The sequence below is a fragment of the Amphiprion ocellaris genome, chromosome 12 (assembly GCF_022539595.1).
Source record: "Amphiprion ocellaris isolate individual 3 ecotype Okinawa chromosome 12, ASM2253959v1, whole genome shotgun sequence".
Classification (NCBI taxonomy): domain Eukaryota; kingdom Metazoa; phylum Chordata; class Actinopteri; family Pomacentridae; genus Amphiprion; species Amphiprion ocellaris.
Genome location: NC_072777.1, coordinates 29,910,280 through 29,927,941, shown reverse-complemented (window position 1 = coordinate 29,927,941; position 17,662 = coordinate 29,910,280). Strand labels below are relative to the sequence as shown.

Sequence of the window (17,662 nt, the reverse complement as noted above, 5' to 3'; positions counted from 1 at the left end):
AAAGTTTTTCTGGCTGGAAGCTGAAAACACTGATGTGAAGAGTTACACACCACTGCGGCTCTGAAGCAAAGAGATGTTCAGAGTGCTGGAGGAGATCCCTGAGCAAAGAGAAAGCACAAAATAAGCTTGATTTTTACTTCAAATCTTCTTATGCTGCTTTCTGAACTTCATGCAATTAATCTAAGAAGTGTGGATGTTAAATATAATATGAACATCTCTAGCAGGTCGAAAAACCAGCAAATAAAAATGTTTTCACAGAGCAACCACAGACGATGTTAACCACTATTTCTATACACCTCAAATTTTCAACAGCAATGGGTCAAACGCAAAAGGTTCAGTTCACATTTTAGTCCTGCAAAGCTTTTCTTTGATTGTAATCACTGTGGTTCTTCTCAAAACATGCAATCAAAACAAGGATGCAACCATTAATCAGTAGCATTATCTGTTAATTTGCAGATTTTTGTCTTAAATAATCTGTTCGCCCAGAAACATTCTGTGCAAACTCATGTGTGGCAAAGAGCTGTAGCGAATCCTTCTGCTGGAGACCCGAAAACTCAAAGATCAATCGATACGACATTCTCTGATACTGGCATACAAAAGATATATCAGCATCAGTTTATATTGCATCTGATATGTAGCAAATATAAAACTTTTTTTTACAAAACATAATGCAGGCAAATTGAGAAACTTAGAAATTGTGTCATTGTATAGTTCGTCCAATTGTCTCAACACTGCCTGCAGCACATGTAGCAGAGCAGATGGTGGTGCGGAGTCAAACTGTGTCTTTATGCTAATCGCTAACTTTGGAAAAAACATTGATGAAAAGTTGAGAAAGTCAAGCAATATATCAATATTACAATTTTTAATCATTAAAAAATCATTATTGGCTTCAAAAATCCGAGACGGTTGGGGTCTAAAGCAACAAAATATTTTGCATATTTGCTCATAAAATTAATGAAACAAATCACGGATTATCAAAAATGTTGCAGTTTTTCATCTAAAGGTTAACCAAAATGCTGTTTTTTTTTTCTTTCCTATATCTAAACTGACTCTGATTATTGTAAATGGAGGAAACAAAAGGAAACAGATATTTGGACATTTTTACTTCACATTTGCAGTAGAAATGAAAATCTTGGAGTCCAGTATTAGAATAATGCAAAGTAAAAGACAAGACTTTGATTTTAAAAAAAAAAAAAAAAAAACAAAACTTTACTTATTTATGTTTCATATCTGTTTGATCAAAAAGAAGACCTTTTATCCTTTACTGTTGATAGGCTTGTTGGATTGTGCGGCAGACAAGATATTGTTTAAAACTACAGAATGGTGACTACTGTTGAGAGACTCGACTGCACCAAAATTAAAATGTCATTAAATTATCATATCACAATCTTTAGGAAAATGCTGAATATCACACCCAGATCAGATCAGTAGTTGGGTTAAAAAAGGGCTTGCTACTTGAAATCAGTGTCATGGCATTGTGCACTTCAAATGCTGTATCTGTTATTTTTGGGAGAAGACTTTGGGAAAGGCCCGGAGCTCGCGAGCCAAACCCCCTGCCGCTTATAAAAATGCCATCTGAAATCTGATACTAAGCGAGCCGACAGCAGCCTGCCTGTGGTCACTGTAATCCTGGCAGAATAAGATTATCTCTGTGTGGAAAGAGTGGGCCGGGGTGGGGAGGGCACTCCCATCAGCTGTGTGTCTAAGACTGAGCCTCCTGAACCCACCATTAATCTCTGCACACAGACACACCTTGACAGCTTTCATACAAAGCTTGGCCCCTGACCGGACTACAGCAGTAGCCCTCGGCGGGATGAGGAAAGTCTCCGAAGTGGCGTCTTGAGCATCAACACCTTCAAGCAACAAAAAAATGGACCTTACAGCAACTGTTTCTGCTCTTCTGTTGCTGCTTCTGGGCCTCTGTAATGCTCACCAAGGCAATGTAAGCGAGAACTCACTGATAGTGGAGTAGAACAGCTCACAAACCCTATATTATCTCCATGAAGAGCACTGCATTGAATGAACAACTACACACTGATGTTTTTCCCATTTTGTCTCCACAGGATCTCAGTGCAGACGATGGTAAGTGACCAAACCTCGCTTCATCTACTTGCAGCATCGTCCAGCGTACCAAATCTATCACACTGTTTGTCGTCGTGAAAACAGAGTTTTGTGACCTCCTCTTTTCTTCCGTTCATCAGAGATCTCGGCGGCTCAGTCTGCCAAAGAGGACATCGGCACAGTTATCCTCAGAATGAACAATCGTGAGTATTCAATCATGATTTTTACAAGGATGGCGAGGGAACAATATTTTCTCACATTATTAGTACTTAGAGTTTTTATATTCAATAAATTTAGAAATGAAGATGAAATGAAAAACTGATTTTTTTTTTTACACTTTGACACTTGCACAAAAAAATCGCCTGCTTTTACAGGATCCAGAGATTTCTTGCTCGAAGGAGACTTGGTAATTCAAAAAACTAGGACAGCTATGAAGTGCAGAAGTAAAGCGTATTCCTGTCTGTGGCCAAAGTCTGCGAATGGAAATGTGGAAGTCCCTTACACTATTAGTCCCAAATATGGTGAGTTGGATATTGTTCTAACATAATACAGTGGAACCTTGATTAGTGCATGTTAATGTCTTCCACCTGCTGAACTTTTATCCACAGATAACAGTGAGAGGAGTACGATAATACGAGCAATGAAGGACTTTGAAACACGAACCTGTATTCGCTTCGTTCCACGTAGATCTGAGAGAGCGTACCTCAGCATTCAATCAAGATACGGGTAAGTCAATAACTAAAGCACTCCTGGACTTGAAGAGAGACAGGGCACATGGTTTAAGTATATAAACGTTGAGGGACACTTAAGATAATTGCATCTGTAAAAACAAAAATGAGCAATAGAAATCGACTTCAAGGTTCTACAGTATGTACAAGACTTTGAACATGAATATACTTGTGCAGAGATAATGACAGAGAATGAAGTCAGAGTCCTTCTGTTTGTGTTGGAATCTGAGTTTCAGCAATCAGTTTAGCCACGTTAGTGCATGTTAGTGCACGTGAGTCCCTCCCATTGAAACTGCTGGCCCTTTAGAATTGAAATTGCATTCAGAAATGCTTTCCTTTTGCACGTAACAAAACCAAAAGAACACATGTTCCCGCACCATCTCAGATTTTATTATTTGTTTTTAGGGACCCAAAACTAAAAAGAGGATTTCATATGTTTCCAGACTTGGGAATTGTTTTATTTTCCCCCTTTAAAACAAAACAAAACAAAACAAAACAAAGCAAAGCAAAGCAAAGCAAAACAAAACAAAACAAAACCTGGGAGCCATTTTTAAGAGTTCAAGATCTCCAGGAATATAATTCCTTTAGCCATGACAATTGGTGAGGACACAGACAGAATTGTTGCCAGCAGGTTCGGATAATTGAATAGCTCCAGCTGAGGCCAAATTTTTAAGTAATGGCCCTTGAAAATGGAATAAAGTACAAAAAAATTAAACAACAGAGGTAATGAGGCCCCAGAAAGTTCTTCTAAGTCTATATATAGGCTAGTATCCATATGTCCTACTAAAAGACAGTCTTTGGTCAGCATTTCACCAACTTTTAAGGGTCTCTAACATCAATAGAATGCAATGTGTGGCAAGTATTGTAATGGTTTTCGTTGTGCCAGAATGGCGATGTGGATTCATGTGTAGGACCACAGAAACTTGTGTGCATAGGAATCTATATGTTGTCGTTATATATACAGACTTACAAGTTGCTTCCATGTTGTTTTCTTGTTAAAACTGTCCAACATGTGAGCCTTATTTTGCCTGACCGAATGTTCTCACACATGCTTGAAAATACTAAAACTTCTGGGTCTGAAACATATGAGATACTTCACATTCAGCCACAATATTATGCACAAGTTAGATTTGGTTCCCAAATAACAAATATGTAAACTCTGGGGGAAAAAAAACCTGAAGACACAAAGACTGACCTTGTTGCTGCTGGAAATTAGTTACATATACAGTAAATGTGATTCTAGGATACTGGGCTGCCCTTAAAGCTTCTTTACAAATGTTATTTTATTCTATGACAAAGACCAGACATCCTAATATTTTTTTTCGACTCCAAATTCAGATCAAGTATTAAACATCAAGTACCAAACCAAATCCAGTGTGTTGGCTTCTTACTTAATGGCTAAACCTCAGCTACAGCAACATCACATTCAAACTTAGTACCATTAGTGGAGCTATTTGGACAGCACAAAAGTTCTGGTTTCTAATTTCTTTTGTAGTGTGCTGTTGTGACAAGTAGAATAATTGTATGAGTACTGTTGGACAGCAAAGAGACGGAAAAAAATCAAAAAAAGAAGCACGTGCACAATTTACGTGTTGTTTTGAATCACTTTTCATCTGTACCAGTCCAGGGTTGTTGCTTTTAGGTAGGAGAGGTGGCCTTTTTTACACAACTGTGCACAAAGGCTCACCATCTAATAACCTTTCCATGCAAACTGCTGCAACATGCATCTTCCATTTTAAATCTAGCTCTCTTCCCTTTATTTGGTCAAATCGCTCTCCCAAGATTTGTCGACCCTCTCCTTTGTGACCCCTTTATTTCTGAGTGGTTCATATTTAAGCTCAGACCAAGAGCAAAACAAAAGAACAGCAAAGCTTAGCTGTTGCAGCTTGTTGTTAGAATGATGCACTTGTAGCTGATAGCCACATCTCAGCTTCCAGGTTTGCTAACAGCGACAAAAAACCCTCCTCAAACACTATCAGAAAGCTAATTATTTGAGCATGTATACACGGGACGACAATGTAAATTACATTCACTTATTAATCAAATGTCAAGCTGCAGGTTGCATGTTAATTACTTCTGTCTCTGTCACTCGCAGTTGTTCCTCACTGCTGGGTCGCATTGGAGACAGGCAGAAAGTGTCGCTGCAGAAGTTCGGCTGCGTTGATCACGGCATCATCCAGCACGAGCTGATGCACGTTTTAGGATTCTACCACGAACACACTCGCAGCGACCGCGACCAGTACGTCAGAATCAACTGGAAAAACGTCCCACGATGTAAGAATCTCGCAGCGTCGTTTAGAATTAATTCCGATTGATTTACTTTTTAATCTCTTATTTGTTTGTCTTTTTTGTCATCAGATTATAAGGACAACTTCAAAACGCAGAACACAGAAAATCTCAACATTCCATATGACTACAACTCTGTAATGCACTATGGAAGGTAAAGGCTGCAGAAAATCACTCCGCTCAATTCAAAAATCTAATTCTACTCTGGAAATAAACTTGTGAATGATTTATTGTCCACATCCACAGAACTGCCTTTGGACCGTATGGAGCAGACACTATAATTCCCTTCCCTGACCCGTCCGTCCCCATCGGCCAGAGGGAGGGTCTGTCCAAAATTGACATTCTCAGGATCAACACGCTCTACAAATGTTACAGAATATAATCGTTGCATCATTTCTTTGTATGTATTCAATTAAATTCTGTCATGAATACATTTTCTTCTCTGTGTCAAGTTTCAGAAAGAAAATCAGCAAAAAAAAGTTGGGAAATACTGGCAAAAAAAAGGGCAATGAATTTAATTAGATACAGAAAAACCGACTGAGGGGCAAATATATGGCAATATCTTCATAATTGAGTTCATTTCCATTTCGGTTCATAGTAATTAAGTCTGGGATTTGCACACTTGTGGGGAGTAGCATGTTTTTATCTGAGTGAATCAGTACTGCAGTATACTCAGCCAGCCAAACTTTGCAGGGCTGAGTCTCTGCGGAAAGGCAAAGATGTGGTAGGACATGAGATAAACCCCTCTCCTTGTACTCCGTCACCCTGCAGAAAAATCAGGGTTTTTTTTTTCCACTTGGCCACATCCCACGCTTTTGGATATGTTCTTTCTTTTCCCGCCCTTTGAAATCCCATACAGTGTTATTCTTCTGTATTTATCCCAACGAACGAGAGCAGCGTTGGGCGAGAGAGGAAAAAGGAGTAGCAGGGGGAGTTTCAGGGTGAGATAAGGGAGGAGAATGCCTGAGAGAGTGAACAGATTCCTATTAAGCAAATTTCCCTCCTCCCATGATGTATGAATGCACCGACAGTCTTGACAGCGTTGCATGTATTTCTCTGGCGTTCTGGGCTTAAATGCAGCTAAAGAGGCCATGGCACCAGCGCTGCTCTGAGAAAAGCCAACAAATCCAAAGAGTTCAGATGGACACAGCTCCTTTAATGTTTCATAAAGTAGTTTCAGTTCATATCAATCGTTCTGCGCATGAAATATTCAAAATCTACTTGTTTATTGAAATATTTAACGCGCCGGCTTTGTTCATGCTCCAAGAAGCTCCAAGAGTCACTTTTTAGTTTTTGGCCAGCTATAAATTAAAGTATCTCTGCAGAAGCTTGATTAAAAATAAGATTACAGATGAGATGCTCTGAGTGAAGAGGCCACTGTTGCAGCTGACTGTGGCTAAAAATCCCCTCTGTGAGATCCAGTGAGAGTGATCCCTCTGAACTGTGAGGCTGACATAAATCGAAGCACACTGAATGGAATATTTTATCTTTCCTTTGATTGTTCACACACTTGGTTTTTTTGAAACGGACGGCTGATCTACATTACTTCACATTTACTGTTACTGACCGTTACTTGATAACAGCTTTAATGAATTGTCTGCGAGGCTCTTACAGATGCTCTTTGACCGGACTTTAAAGGCCAGTGTGCATGTGACCAGCAGGGTCTCCCGTCGGACGTCGGATCTAATGAGTTCAGGCCGAGCCGAGCCAAATGCAGTCTGATCTGTGATGTCACCGGTAATGCGCTGGCAGAGCCCAAACCGGCCGAGCGAGCGCCTCTTATTAACACAGATCTGTGTACCTGCCTCTCTTCAAACACGATAAGCTTCAGCACACAGCTCTCCTCATTTCGCCGCGTGAGCTGTCTAATGCTCGCCAGTAGGAAATTAAAATGCTCGCTGCTGACTGCTGCCGTCCTCGCTGGTCCAACCTTGAAGGCTGTTTTAGACTTTTTTCCTCAACGCAATGGGATTTTGACATACCTGGAGAAGAAAAAAATCTTTTTAAAGAAAGAATGAAAAGTATTTCTTATATTTCACATTGGTAGCTGTTCATTTTTTAAAGGACAGATTCAGGTTTGTGTGAGACAAACCAGGTGACAAATTAAAGGATAAACCAACCAGTGTCATCGGAACAGCTTCAATGTGCCTCAGCATTGATTTCTCTGGAAGTCGATTAGAGTCATAAACACCATTTTCACAAAATATAGTCCCTAATTTGGAAGATGGGAATGGAGAGCTGTGTCTAGCTTTTAAAAAATGAAGTTTTATCTTATCTGGTTTGAGATCTGGCGACTGTGAAGTGCATCTTGTCCCATCAGGATAGAAATGTCTCAACATACCCTCTAAAAGGTAATTTAAAGCTCTATTGTCACTCTTTGCTTAATGCATTAATGTATTTTTTTTTTAAAGATAAAATTTTTAGAATATAAGCATGATTTAGATGAGTTGGTTTAACATAATAACATTGGTAATTGCATCAACTTAAAACTGAGTGTATTTTAAACTCAAATTTGTTGCTTTTGTACACATAAAAAAAGCCAAAAACTACTAAAGACAATCCAATTGGAACAACATTTAAGTCTCTTCAACCTAAAACCCTTTGCCTATAATTATGACAATTAAGTAGATAACACTTAAAGAGTTGTGTTAAATATCATGGAGATACTAGTTAGAACAAGTTCATTTTTAAGAGTAATCAACTTAAAAACTTGTTCATGCTGCTAATTATTAAAAAAATTGTATTTTAAGATACATTTGATTGTAGAGGAAAAGCTAATTCTGCTAACTAATTTAGTTTGTTGGTTGAAAATAATTCAAAAAGATTGATGCAAACATGATTTTTAAATCTAAAATTCAGATTTTTTAAAGCGTGAGGAAAAACAATAACTAATTTGGCATACTCATTGTATGGTGCCAAGTTGGTCAAAAACATTGCCAATAAAAGGTTACATTCACTTAATTATTAATGTAATGGCAGTTCCAAAACTTGATTCATAAAATCAAAATAGAGCAAACCCAAAACAAAAGTAAGACAAAGCATAATATGACTGAGAAATCAAATATTGTTACAATTAAAGTCTGAAATGTCCTCTCAACTTGATTCACTCTACTTTCCTCTTCCTCTAACTGCTTTCTACTAGAAGCTTGTAGACATAAAGACAAAAAAATTCAATTTTAAAATGCATAAATCTGTTTTATAAAAACTAAATCATGTCTAGTACAGCTCATGTGCAAATTAATGACATTTTTTAGTAGTCCAGTTTATTCTGAAAATTACCAGCATGGCTGGTTACTGTCCCTCCACAGCAGCAGTTCCTGACCGTCTGGGAGAAAAAAAAAAAAAAAAAAAAGTCTGTAATTTTGCAAAATAATTATGTTATTTGTTTGACTCTGTAGACTCACATTATCTTTGGCTGAACATATTTGAACAAAAGTCTAAAATCCTGCTACAGGGGAATCTCTTTAGATGGTAAAAAGCGGCTGCAGCATCTAGGAACTGTTACATTGTACTTAGTATTGTTGTATAAGAGACTTTAAAAGACTGTTCATTAAGCTGAATAAATAACATACAGTAGCTCCTTCTTGAAAATAATCAAATGCGCCAATAACAAACAGGAAATTAAAGAATAAACAACAGAGACAGTTGTCTACACTGTTCATTTGATTGTACAATCTGTGTTGTACGTCTGCTTTCAAAGCTCGACGCAGGTCACGAGCAAGTCAGCTGTTAGGCGCCCCTTTTTTAAAAAAGATGAAAGCAGTGCTCAGAAAAACAAGTAAATTTAGTTAAGGACGCAATCAAAAGAGAATAACAGATTGGCATACAAATTCTGGGAGTCTTTGTTGTTGCCCTGCAGGACCCAGTGGAAACGATTAGCAGGCTGAGAGATCGAAGGCAGAAAAACTCGTGAAGTTTCACTTAGCTTCTATTGTGCAGATCTGAGGAGTCATACACAAACTTCTAAGACGTCTGAACCTAGAATAGCATGCTGACGAGTCGCTGTCTGTTGTCACTACATCCTCAAATCTCATAAATATTTCATGCATTGTGTTTCTCTGACACTGAGATTGTGCCTGACATCTCCTTAAATAAGAAAAAGGACATTTCAGAAGACAGTAAAATGAGGAAATTTGAGCAGATTCTGAAAAATGCACATGTAAATAAGCTCTACACATGTTTAGTGCCTGTAATTTTACTGATATAAGCCATATCACCCAGTTTTATATATGTCTACAACCGCTTTTATCTTAGTCATAAATGACTCAGGCCCGACCGATTTATCGGCCGGCAGAATAAGTTGCTGAAACTTTAACTTAAAAACTTGTCTCCATAATTATGGTAATGAAGCACATAAAACTTGCAAAAATGCTTTAAATATTGCAAAAATATTGATTTTTTTCATGAGAAGCCAACTTGTTTATGCTACTAATCATTAAATAAGTTATAATTAAAGATCTCTTGACTGTAGAGGAAAGAGACGAGAGGTTTAAGAAGAAATTTAAACTGTATCGCCCAGTTTTATGCATGTCTACCCTAAACACCTGCTCTGTCCTTTGCATTAGAACCTTTCCAGCTCTTTCAACAGGTTGAAATAGCTTCAAAGAACCAATTCAAGTCATATAATGCAGTTTCTCACCTGTTCAAAGGTGATGGCAGTGTTATTCATGCATCAAAAAGACTTGAATTCACTTGTGATGGTTGTATTTTAAAGATTATAGGCCATAGAATTATTAAAAGATGCAGTTTCTGTGTTTTATATGCAAAACTCATCCAGAAGTTGAACTAATTGCAGTCTAGAGACAGACAACTGTACACATGTATAGCGTCGGTCATGTGGCAGCAGCTCGTGTCAAAGAGGACAGATGTTCTAAAAAGGCCTTTGTGAATGTGTAAATCAGACCGAGGCATTAGTCTACAATCCCTTTGAGCTGCGTTCACCGAGCAGGCGCCACATCTCTGTTTGTCAACGCTGAGGAATTGCAGCTGTCGAAAATGATGCGGTCCCATTAGTGACGGAATCCGAGCTGAGACGGAGCCAGACAGAAAAGCCGCTGCGGGGACAAGATGATAACAAGGTACTCATTGGAGATGTGAGGGATGGTGTTTGTGCATCATTCTCCCAGTCTGTGTTGATGAGACCCGGGCAGGAGGAGGAGGAAGAGGAGGAGATGGAGGGGTTAAGATAAAGACGGAGCAGAGGAAGGGAAATGACAACGAAGAAGAAGAGGGGAACTGGTTAAGGGAAAGGAGAAAGGATGGGGGAGATAAGGGGAAACAAATAGAGAAGGGGAACAATGAGACTGGGAAGTGACTGGAACGGTAATCAAGGGAACACCAAGACACACAAATCAAATTGATGGAATCAAGTGAGGTGACCAGAGAGAGTTAGAGAGAGAGAAAGAGGCCCAGTAGCTTGTGCCCTGAAAGATTGGCAGGTTTATTCACAGGGAGTTACTGATCTCTCATGCTGCACCTCTGAGCTAAACTGTGTGCAGTGCGGGATAAAGACAAAGACATGCTGCAACTGCAGCCGGGACTCTTTTAGCGTGCGAGACGTGAGCGCAGCAGGCTGGATGTCTCGCTACGGCAGCAGCTCTCAACAGCATAAAGCCACAATTAATAAGCAGCCTGATTGATTTCTTGATTAAAAAGCAGCCCGACGCCGAAGATGAAGCTTCCCAATCAACAGAGCTGACGTACAGTTTAGAACAGCTGGTTAGCTTTTAGACGCTCACTACAGGAACCGTACTGTATGCGGGGCTAACTGCTAAGTGGCTGACATTAGAATATGAATTAAGAAGCTGCGTGATAACGGGGTGTCCACACCATCTGCTGCAGTTTCGTGGAATACAGTAAAACAATGCAGCCTCTCGTCCAGTTTTAGGAACTAATTGGACAAAACTCTTCCTCTCCGCTATGTTGGTCAAAGCACGTCAATGTGATCTGAAATTATGCGTCATAGTTTTCCAAGTGTCAAGTCTGCAGCTGAACAAATAATGGAGTTTGCTGCATTTAGAAGAACCAGGGGACCGACTCAAATTGGAACCTCAATCCTAAGTTTACAATTAACCAAATCAACTCAGTCTCCCCAAAACTACACTCTTATACAAACTGAACTACATTCTCAATTATGTTTTGAGGGAAACATATGTACTGCCGGATTACATTTGTTTGTAAAGTGTCATTAACATGTTTTGCCATTTCTTTTATTGCTTTATTGTTGCTCCTTTTCAGCAAACCAATCATATATTAGATGAGATGGGACCTGCCAAACTGGTAATCCAGAAAAACAAAAAGAAACTTCAAACATGCAAATTAAGGGTCATATTTTAACCCAAACCCAGATATTTTGGTGCTTAACTTGAGCCAATATGTAAAAGTGTCTATCAAAGTGTGATATTTTCCTAAATCTAACCACATAGTTGTTGTGCCTAAACCGAACCTGAAAGCTGGAGAAAACCTAAATAAGTCTTAATTCTAAAAATGATGGTCTTTCATACATTCTAGGTGAAAGTCCCTTTTCTGGTTTATGCCTCCATCGACCTAAAGGACTTTGCTGCTTTTTCAAACTGCCTCATCACCGGTGGCAAATTACATTGATTACCTTGCCCTAAAAACCTAATTGCAGAGGCAGTTCAGTTGTATAAGAACGTCATTTTGTCGAGACTGGGTTGACCAAACTTTAGTCGTTTAGGTCAACCAAGAAAATGTTCTGTAACTCTGTTAATAATGGACAGAAATGATCATTTTCACGGCTGTTCCCTGTGAGTAATGGATAGTAATTGTAAATGTTGCCCAAAAATCCTAAATATGGGATCATCTTGGAGTTTCAGAGGGTGAAATATGGCCCCAAGAAGGTGACATGCAAACTCAGGGTTTCCACCACAGAAGTTGTCGGGCTCAGGTTCCAACAGGTCTGTGAACTCATGTGTATGGAAAAAAGGCAGGAAGAGACAGACAATGGGCTAAACATAATTTCATGGGTGTTTTGATGGTTCATCAGATCACCAAATGCAAAAATCACAGCCTGAAGGGAGGATAAGAGAAAACTTTATTCCTATTCTACATTTTTCACTGACAAAAATACACAACATGCAACATTGTGCTCCTGTATATCCCATACATCATCATATTCATCATGTTTTCAATACAGCGGCTCTTTGCTCTCTGGATTAGTGCATTTTTTATATAATTTTGTTTGCAATTACCTACAAGTAAAGCTATTTACTGCTGTTCAGTACTACATTTCATGCTGCTACCTTTTACAGACGTCCCTGTGGTGCAATATTACAGTCAAACCTGTGCAATCCCATTGATGTTACTCACAATGCATCATCTCTGCACTCAGCTTTATATTTAGTGTTTATAGTATCATTTTTTTTCTACCTTTTGTTTGATGATTTAACGTCATGTGGTTTTGTGTTTTATTATTTACATTTTCTATGCACCAAGAGGAGCAGCCCACTTAATTTCATTGCATGCAGAGCTTACATTCATAATAAAGACTTTCTTTTTCTGATTCTATAGTTTCTAATACGGCTTCAGTGATAACTGACCAAGGACGAGGTCCAGGACTGTGCGCTGCTTATTCAAGCTCTGTCTCCCAGTTTTATATACGTCTACAGTGGCTTTCATCTTAATCAAACAGTCATAAAGAAATGACCTCTTTTGCAATTACAATGCTGACTTTACCAGCTATCTCCTCTGTACTATAATCCATCCAGCTTTAAAGAACCAATTGAACTCATATAATGCAGTTTTCCAGTTGTCAAAAAGTGACTGCAGCTCCTTCATAGTGAATAAAATGTAATTAATGCATCAAAAAGACTTGATCTCACTCCTGATGGGTTATATGTTAAATGTTATAAGCCATAGGACAACTGAAAAAAAGACAGTTTTTGTAATTTGTATACAAACTGTAAATCACGTTAATTACAGTCCAATTTCCAAATATAAACACAGACACTAAACATATCAAACGCATGAAGCTTAAACATTAACAATAGTACAGGTTTTCCTACAATGTAAATGTCAGGCCAGATTATGCCATCAACTGCAAACATTTCTGTGGCCACAAAAATGTAGTTTAAGTTTCACAGAGGCATAACTTTAAACATACTGCAGACACCAAGGTCTGTGTATTTGCAGGTTATGACTGTTGGACCAGGATAAAAGCAGCTGGAGACGTATATAAACTGGGTGATATAAGCTGCATGATCCCACCAACAGCAGCCAGGTTTGGCAGATGATTGCTTTCACTGCATGCATATGCTTATTGACAAAATGTTCAGTCTTCCTGTGGCTTTTTCTGAAGCATTCAGATAATAATCCAAAGCTCATTATGAGCTGCGGTTTTGTATTGCTATGTAATGTACCACACTGTTAACAATGTCAGCCAACTTATGTAATTTTCTCTCAGACCTGGAAATCACATCATTTTCTGATGCCCCCGTGAACAATCTGTCTTTAGATCATTTAATTAATATCAAAAATGACTTGAATTAGCAACTACTGGTCACCTACGACAATCTCTGGTAGGTGACAGCTGTTAACTATTCAATACGGTGTAGTTAATTGGTCATACAAACAAAATAAAGAGAATACAAGCTGCGTTAGTGCTTTGCACCAACAGCGGGATGGATGGATGGATGGATGGATGGATGGATGGATGGATGGATGGATGGATGGATGGATACTTGATTAATCCCAAGGTAAACTACTTAAAAGATGAAACTAGTTTGGTCTAGTTTCTCCTTCCTCACAAAACACCAGTGAAGTTTGATTTTAAAGTAATTCCTTTTTTTTTTTTAACATTAGTCTTCTTCATTCCTATATTTACATATTTTGGCCTGACTATTCCGAAACCATCGACAAAAAAAGGGCATTGCATCACCCAGCTGCAGCTAAAACTTCACTGCAAATCTTGAAGTTATGCAAGAGGAAGGTAAGAAACAAATACTGAATGTGAAGTGTATTCCACACAGCTCAACAATATTCAATCTGCAACTTCAAAAGTGTAAATCCATTCACACAGCAGACCAGAAAGAAAAATCACTTCACGACTCCAGACAGCACGAACTGCTGCAGATGATTCCAAATCTGCAAACAGTTTAAATCTTGTCCAGGTGTTCTGGTCAACATTTGGTTCATTAAGTTTGAATGAAATTAGCACTTATGCACAATCGTCCCTGATAGCAGACGTAAAGCTATAACGCGCAAATGAAAGGAGGACGCATCTTAAAAAGTAGCTGCCAGGCAGTTGGTGCATTGAGACGTGCATACTAAAGGTGGCATTGTATAATTACTGCAATAGAAATATAATTACAACCTTGAAATGTGGCAATTATATGTGGCAATTACACAGGTTGTGTGAGTCGGACTTGGTGAGCAGTGGAGTGGATGACAGCTTCCGATCCCCATGAAGTCTTCCAAGGCCATTTACTCCATGTTATATTCATGGAAGCTCGCTTGCTTTCATTAGTAGGACAACTCGACTTACTGTTTCAGCTAATTATCGTGGCTCTTTGTCCTTGGCGGACTTGCCAATAAACCCAGGTGGATTGTGAACGTCTGACAGCTGTTCCTCATTATACGTCAACAGATTCTTTTTTTCCTCAGCAACGTGTTTAAACAAGTGCTTGGCAATGTGTTTCAAATCACTGCGAAAGCCATCGGATCGGGTCGTCATCTGCATTCAGACTGTGTTTTAATCATAGTGCAGTTGTGGTGTAGATGAGATATCAAAAAATGGGCAAGTGATGAGATGACAGCATGATGAAGCAACTCCCAGCAGCACAGAGGTGGATCCCCAAAGGTTCGACTTTTACTTCTCGTAAGACTTTCAGGATCCTAGCGCTCCGAGATATAGCCAATAAGTGGGAATTATGTTCCTTTTTTAATCTAAATGCTTCTTTTTTTCTTTGTTTACAACATAATGTTCCTAGGAGGACATATTGTCCCTGCAGAGATTTGTTGCACATTTAAGATATTTTTAACTTAGTATACTTGTATATTGCCCAATTAAAGCTGTAATTAATGCAGCTGCGTTGTGCTTCCAGGGAAAATGTGAATCTCAACACACATGACAAACAAACAGCCGGGCTCAAGCCCCTCGCAAAATCAGCTGGAAAAACAGAGGTCAAAAGTCTGTGATTGTGCTCTGAAAATGTTGTTTCTGTGAAATTCACTTTGATGGCGCGTTTGTAGGCTCGGCTCTTTGCTGATTTCGGCCCTCCGCACATCCTTTTGCCCCCAATGTACTTCCATCATCTCGCTGCAGACAATTGGAAAATGTAATTTCTTCTCGTTGAATGAATGGGTTGGAGAGCACATGAACGTCCACTCGGGCGATGTATGTCTCTGTCCTGGAGCAAAGCACGCTGTCCACAAGGACATGCTAAATCAGCAGAAAGGTCAAACAGTGTGTAGTACAGAGGGAGGCCTTTATAGGAACATCTTGTCAGTTTCTTTGTCCAGTCAGTGCTTTGGGGAACTATAGGCAATTGAAGCAATAACATTTTCACAGACTGGGGAAATAAGGTTTCTTCCTTTTATGTGAACAGCACCAGCCCTGTTTTAGATCGAGCCGCACACATGGCTGCAGCCATTGAAGGAGAACCTCAATTACATTGTGCCTCCACTTTCAAGTATAAGTCTCCATTCAGGGAAAACCTGCGCTATGCCTGTAAGAGGGGCTTACCCGACAGGTGGTGGAAGGACTCTTCAAAACAGGCATCGATTTGAAAAGGGTGAATAATTTATTTGAGCTTATGGTCAGGGCAATTAAGAAATCCCAAGTGAGGTGTGCAGAAATACTGTTTACAAGGTAAAAAACAAATGGACAAAGGAGGCACCAAAACAGCTGAGGCTTATCCAGTGTCCTGCCTGCAGCCAACAGCCACTGTTCTGCAATTTAAGCTATCTACCCCTCTGTGTCCAGCTAAGATAGTACAGTCTGGTTTTCCCGATCAATAAAACCAGTTGGAATCTAACTGTATTTCTTTTGCTAGTTTGAACTCATGACAGGTTCAGTAGGTAATAGGGTGGGATAGTTTTAGCAACTTTAGATGATTAATAAATGAGATTTCACATAATAAATTAACTAAAAGTGTGTGTGTGGCAATTAGAGGTTACAGCATGCATCCTGGCAATAAAAACTTACTGTGGTTGAAGTCTTTTTTGCTTAGGTATATTAAAAAACTGAGCAAGATGCCACAGAAGTGTCTCAGTTGCAGCCACAGTAAGGTTGAATTCATTGATTATGCATGCAATTTTTTTTTTACAATTGTCTTCACTGATAATCAGAAGCATTATTAATCAATAATTGATCAGTCAATTACACAACTTATAAATATTGTTTCTAATGTGGTGAAAGCTACGGGCGCATAATAGAAGCTAGCACACTTCAGCTTATTTTAAAATTGTGACCTCTGGCCGGTAGTCATTAACCAGCACATAAGGCATTGTCATGGTTGCCCTTTGCCAGGTAAACCTCCACAATGCACTCTGAAATTGCCCATCGTCAGAGTGGCAACCTCCTAAACTAAGACTGCTACACTTATAAATACTAACAATCTGTAATTGTCCATCTCATTAAACAGTAAAAGCAGCAAGGTACTACAGTTAATGCAAAGTACATTTTCTGACATGCATTTCCTTCATCTTCATCGGCTGATATATTTTTGAGCAGGTAAATTATTAACAGCAATTTACAGATGAAGAAAAGGTGCTGAAGTACTTGCTTTCCCATCTTCTTTACCATCTGATACGCAGTTCCATCCTTCACAAATGGACAGGAGATCATGCCATCCCACAATTCCTTACAGCAGCAACATTCAATACGATGCATCGTCCACAGCAGTCCCACATCAAAAACATTCACCTTCGCATTATTGTGTTGCCTTCTGTGTGCAGTCGAATTCCCCTGACACCCCTTTTGTCCTTGCCCATGTCTTCATGGATTCCCCTTCACATCTTTTTTTTGACCTCATGAGGTTTTCCGATGAGGTGAAGTGTTTAGGAAAAGACATAGGTCGTCCTTTTTTATCACCATAAAGGGTTTTCCAAGGCTCAGAATGGGCCTTTGGGGGGCAACAACACATGATTGTAAGCATAATCGGCCTGTGTGCAGTAAAGGCAATGGGAAATTGATGCATTTTACTGTTATTTCTGACAATTTGAAGAAGAAAAGTGCTATTATACTATAGTAAATGAAACCTCAATTAACAAAACTAGTTAAAAATGATAAATACTGTTGATACTCTCGGTTCTTATCCTTTTGGCATTGGGGAATTTTCTTTGTTGTTGGCTAAAACCTATTGTTAGGTTATAAAAATTCCCCTATAAAGGAAAATGCACATTTTTCTACAGCAACCACTGTCTGGGCCTCTGAGGCTTAGGTCTATTATGATTAAATTATGATTAAATATGATTAAAGCCCCTCTCTGGTTATATATTTAGAAGTGCACTCCATGAAAATAATACCTTCTTACTATAAAATGACTTAGATGTTGCTCAGCGCTGTTGTCAAACCTGCAGGATGACAGGATTGGTTTGTTTTAATTAGTTTCATATGAAGCTCCAGA

General features: G+C 39.0%; 2 protein-coding genes across 5 annotated transcripts in view; one reads left to right on the top strand and one right to left on the bottom strand.

Annotated features, from left to right (window-relative positions):
* LOC111573798 (MAM domain containing glycosylphosphatidylinositol anchor 2a) overlaps nt 1–17,662 on the bottom strand; it is a 270,997-nt gene that overhangs the window by 215,996 nt on the left and 37,339 nt on the right. The window lies entirely within an intron of this gene.
* LOC111573796 (low choriolytic enzyme-like) lies at nt 1,692–5,523 on the top strand. Its single transcript, XM_023278117.3, has 8 exons — nt 1,692–1,942; nt 2,064–2,082; nt 2,202–2,264; nt 2,436–2,582; nt 2,670–2,787; nt 4,885–5,063; nt 5,148–5,229; nt 5,322–5,523. Exons 1-8 carry the CDS (start codon nt 1,871–1,873, stop codon nt 5,455–5,457), a joined length of 816 nt encoding a protein of 271 aa, XP_023133885.2. The 5' UTR covers nt 1,692–1,870; the 3' UTR covers nt 5,458–5,523.

What these genes read in the sequence shown, in the direction of transcription:
- LOC111573796 (XM_023278117.3), top strand. Translation starts at nt 1,871, where the DNA reads ATGGACCTTACAGCAACTGTTTCTGCTCTTCTGTTGCTGCTTCTGGGC. An exon ending in TATCCTCAGAATGAACAATC is followed by an intron (nt 2,265 to 2,435) that starts GTGAGTATTCAA and finishes CTGCTTTTACAG; the next exon opens with GATCCAGAGATTTCTTGCTC. An exon ending in CACTATTAGTCCCAAATATG is followed by an intron (nt 2,583 to 2,669) that starts GTGAGTTGGATA and finishes TTTTATCCACAG; the next exon opens with ATAACAGTGAGAGGAGTACG.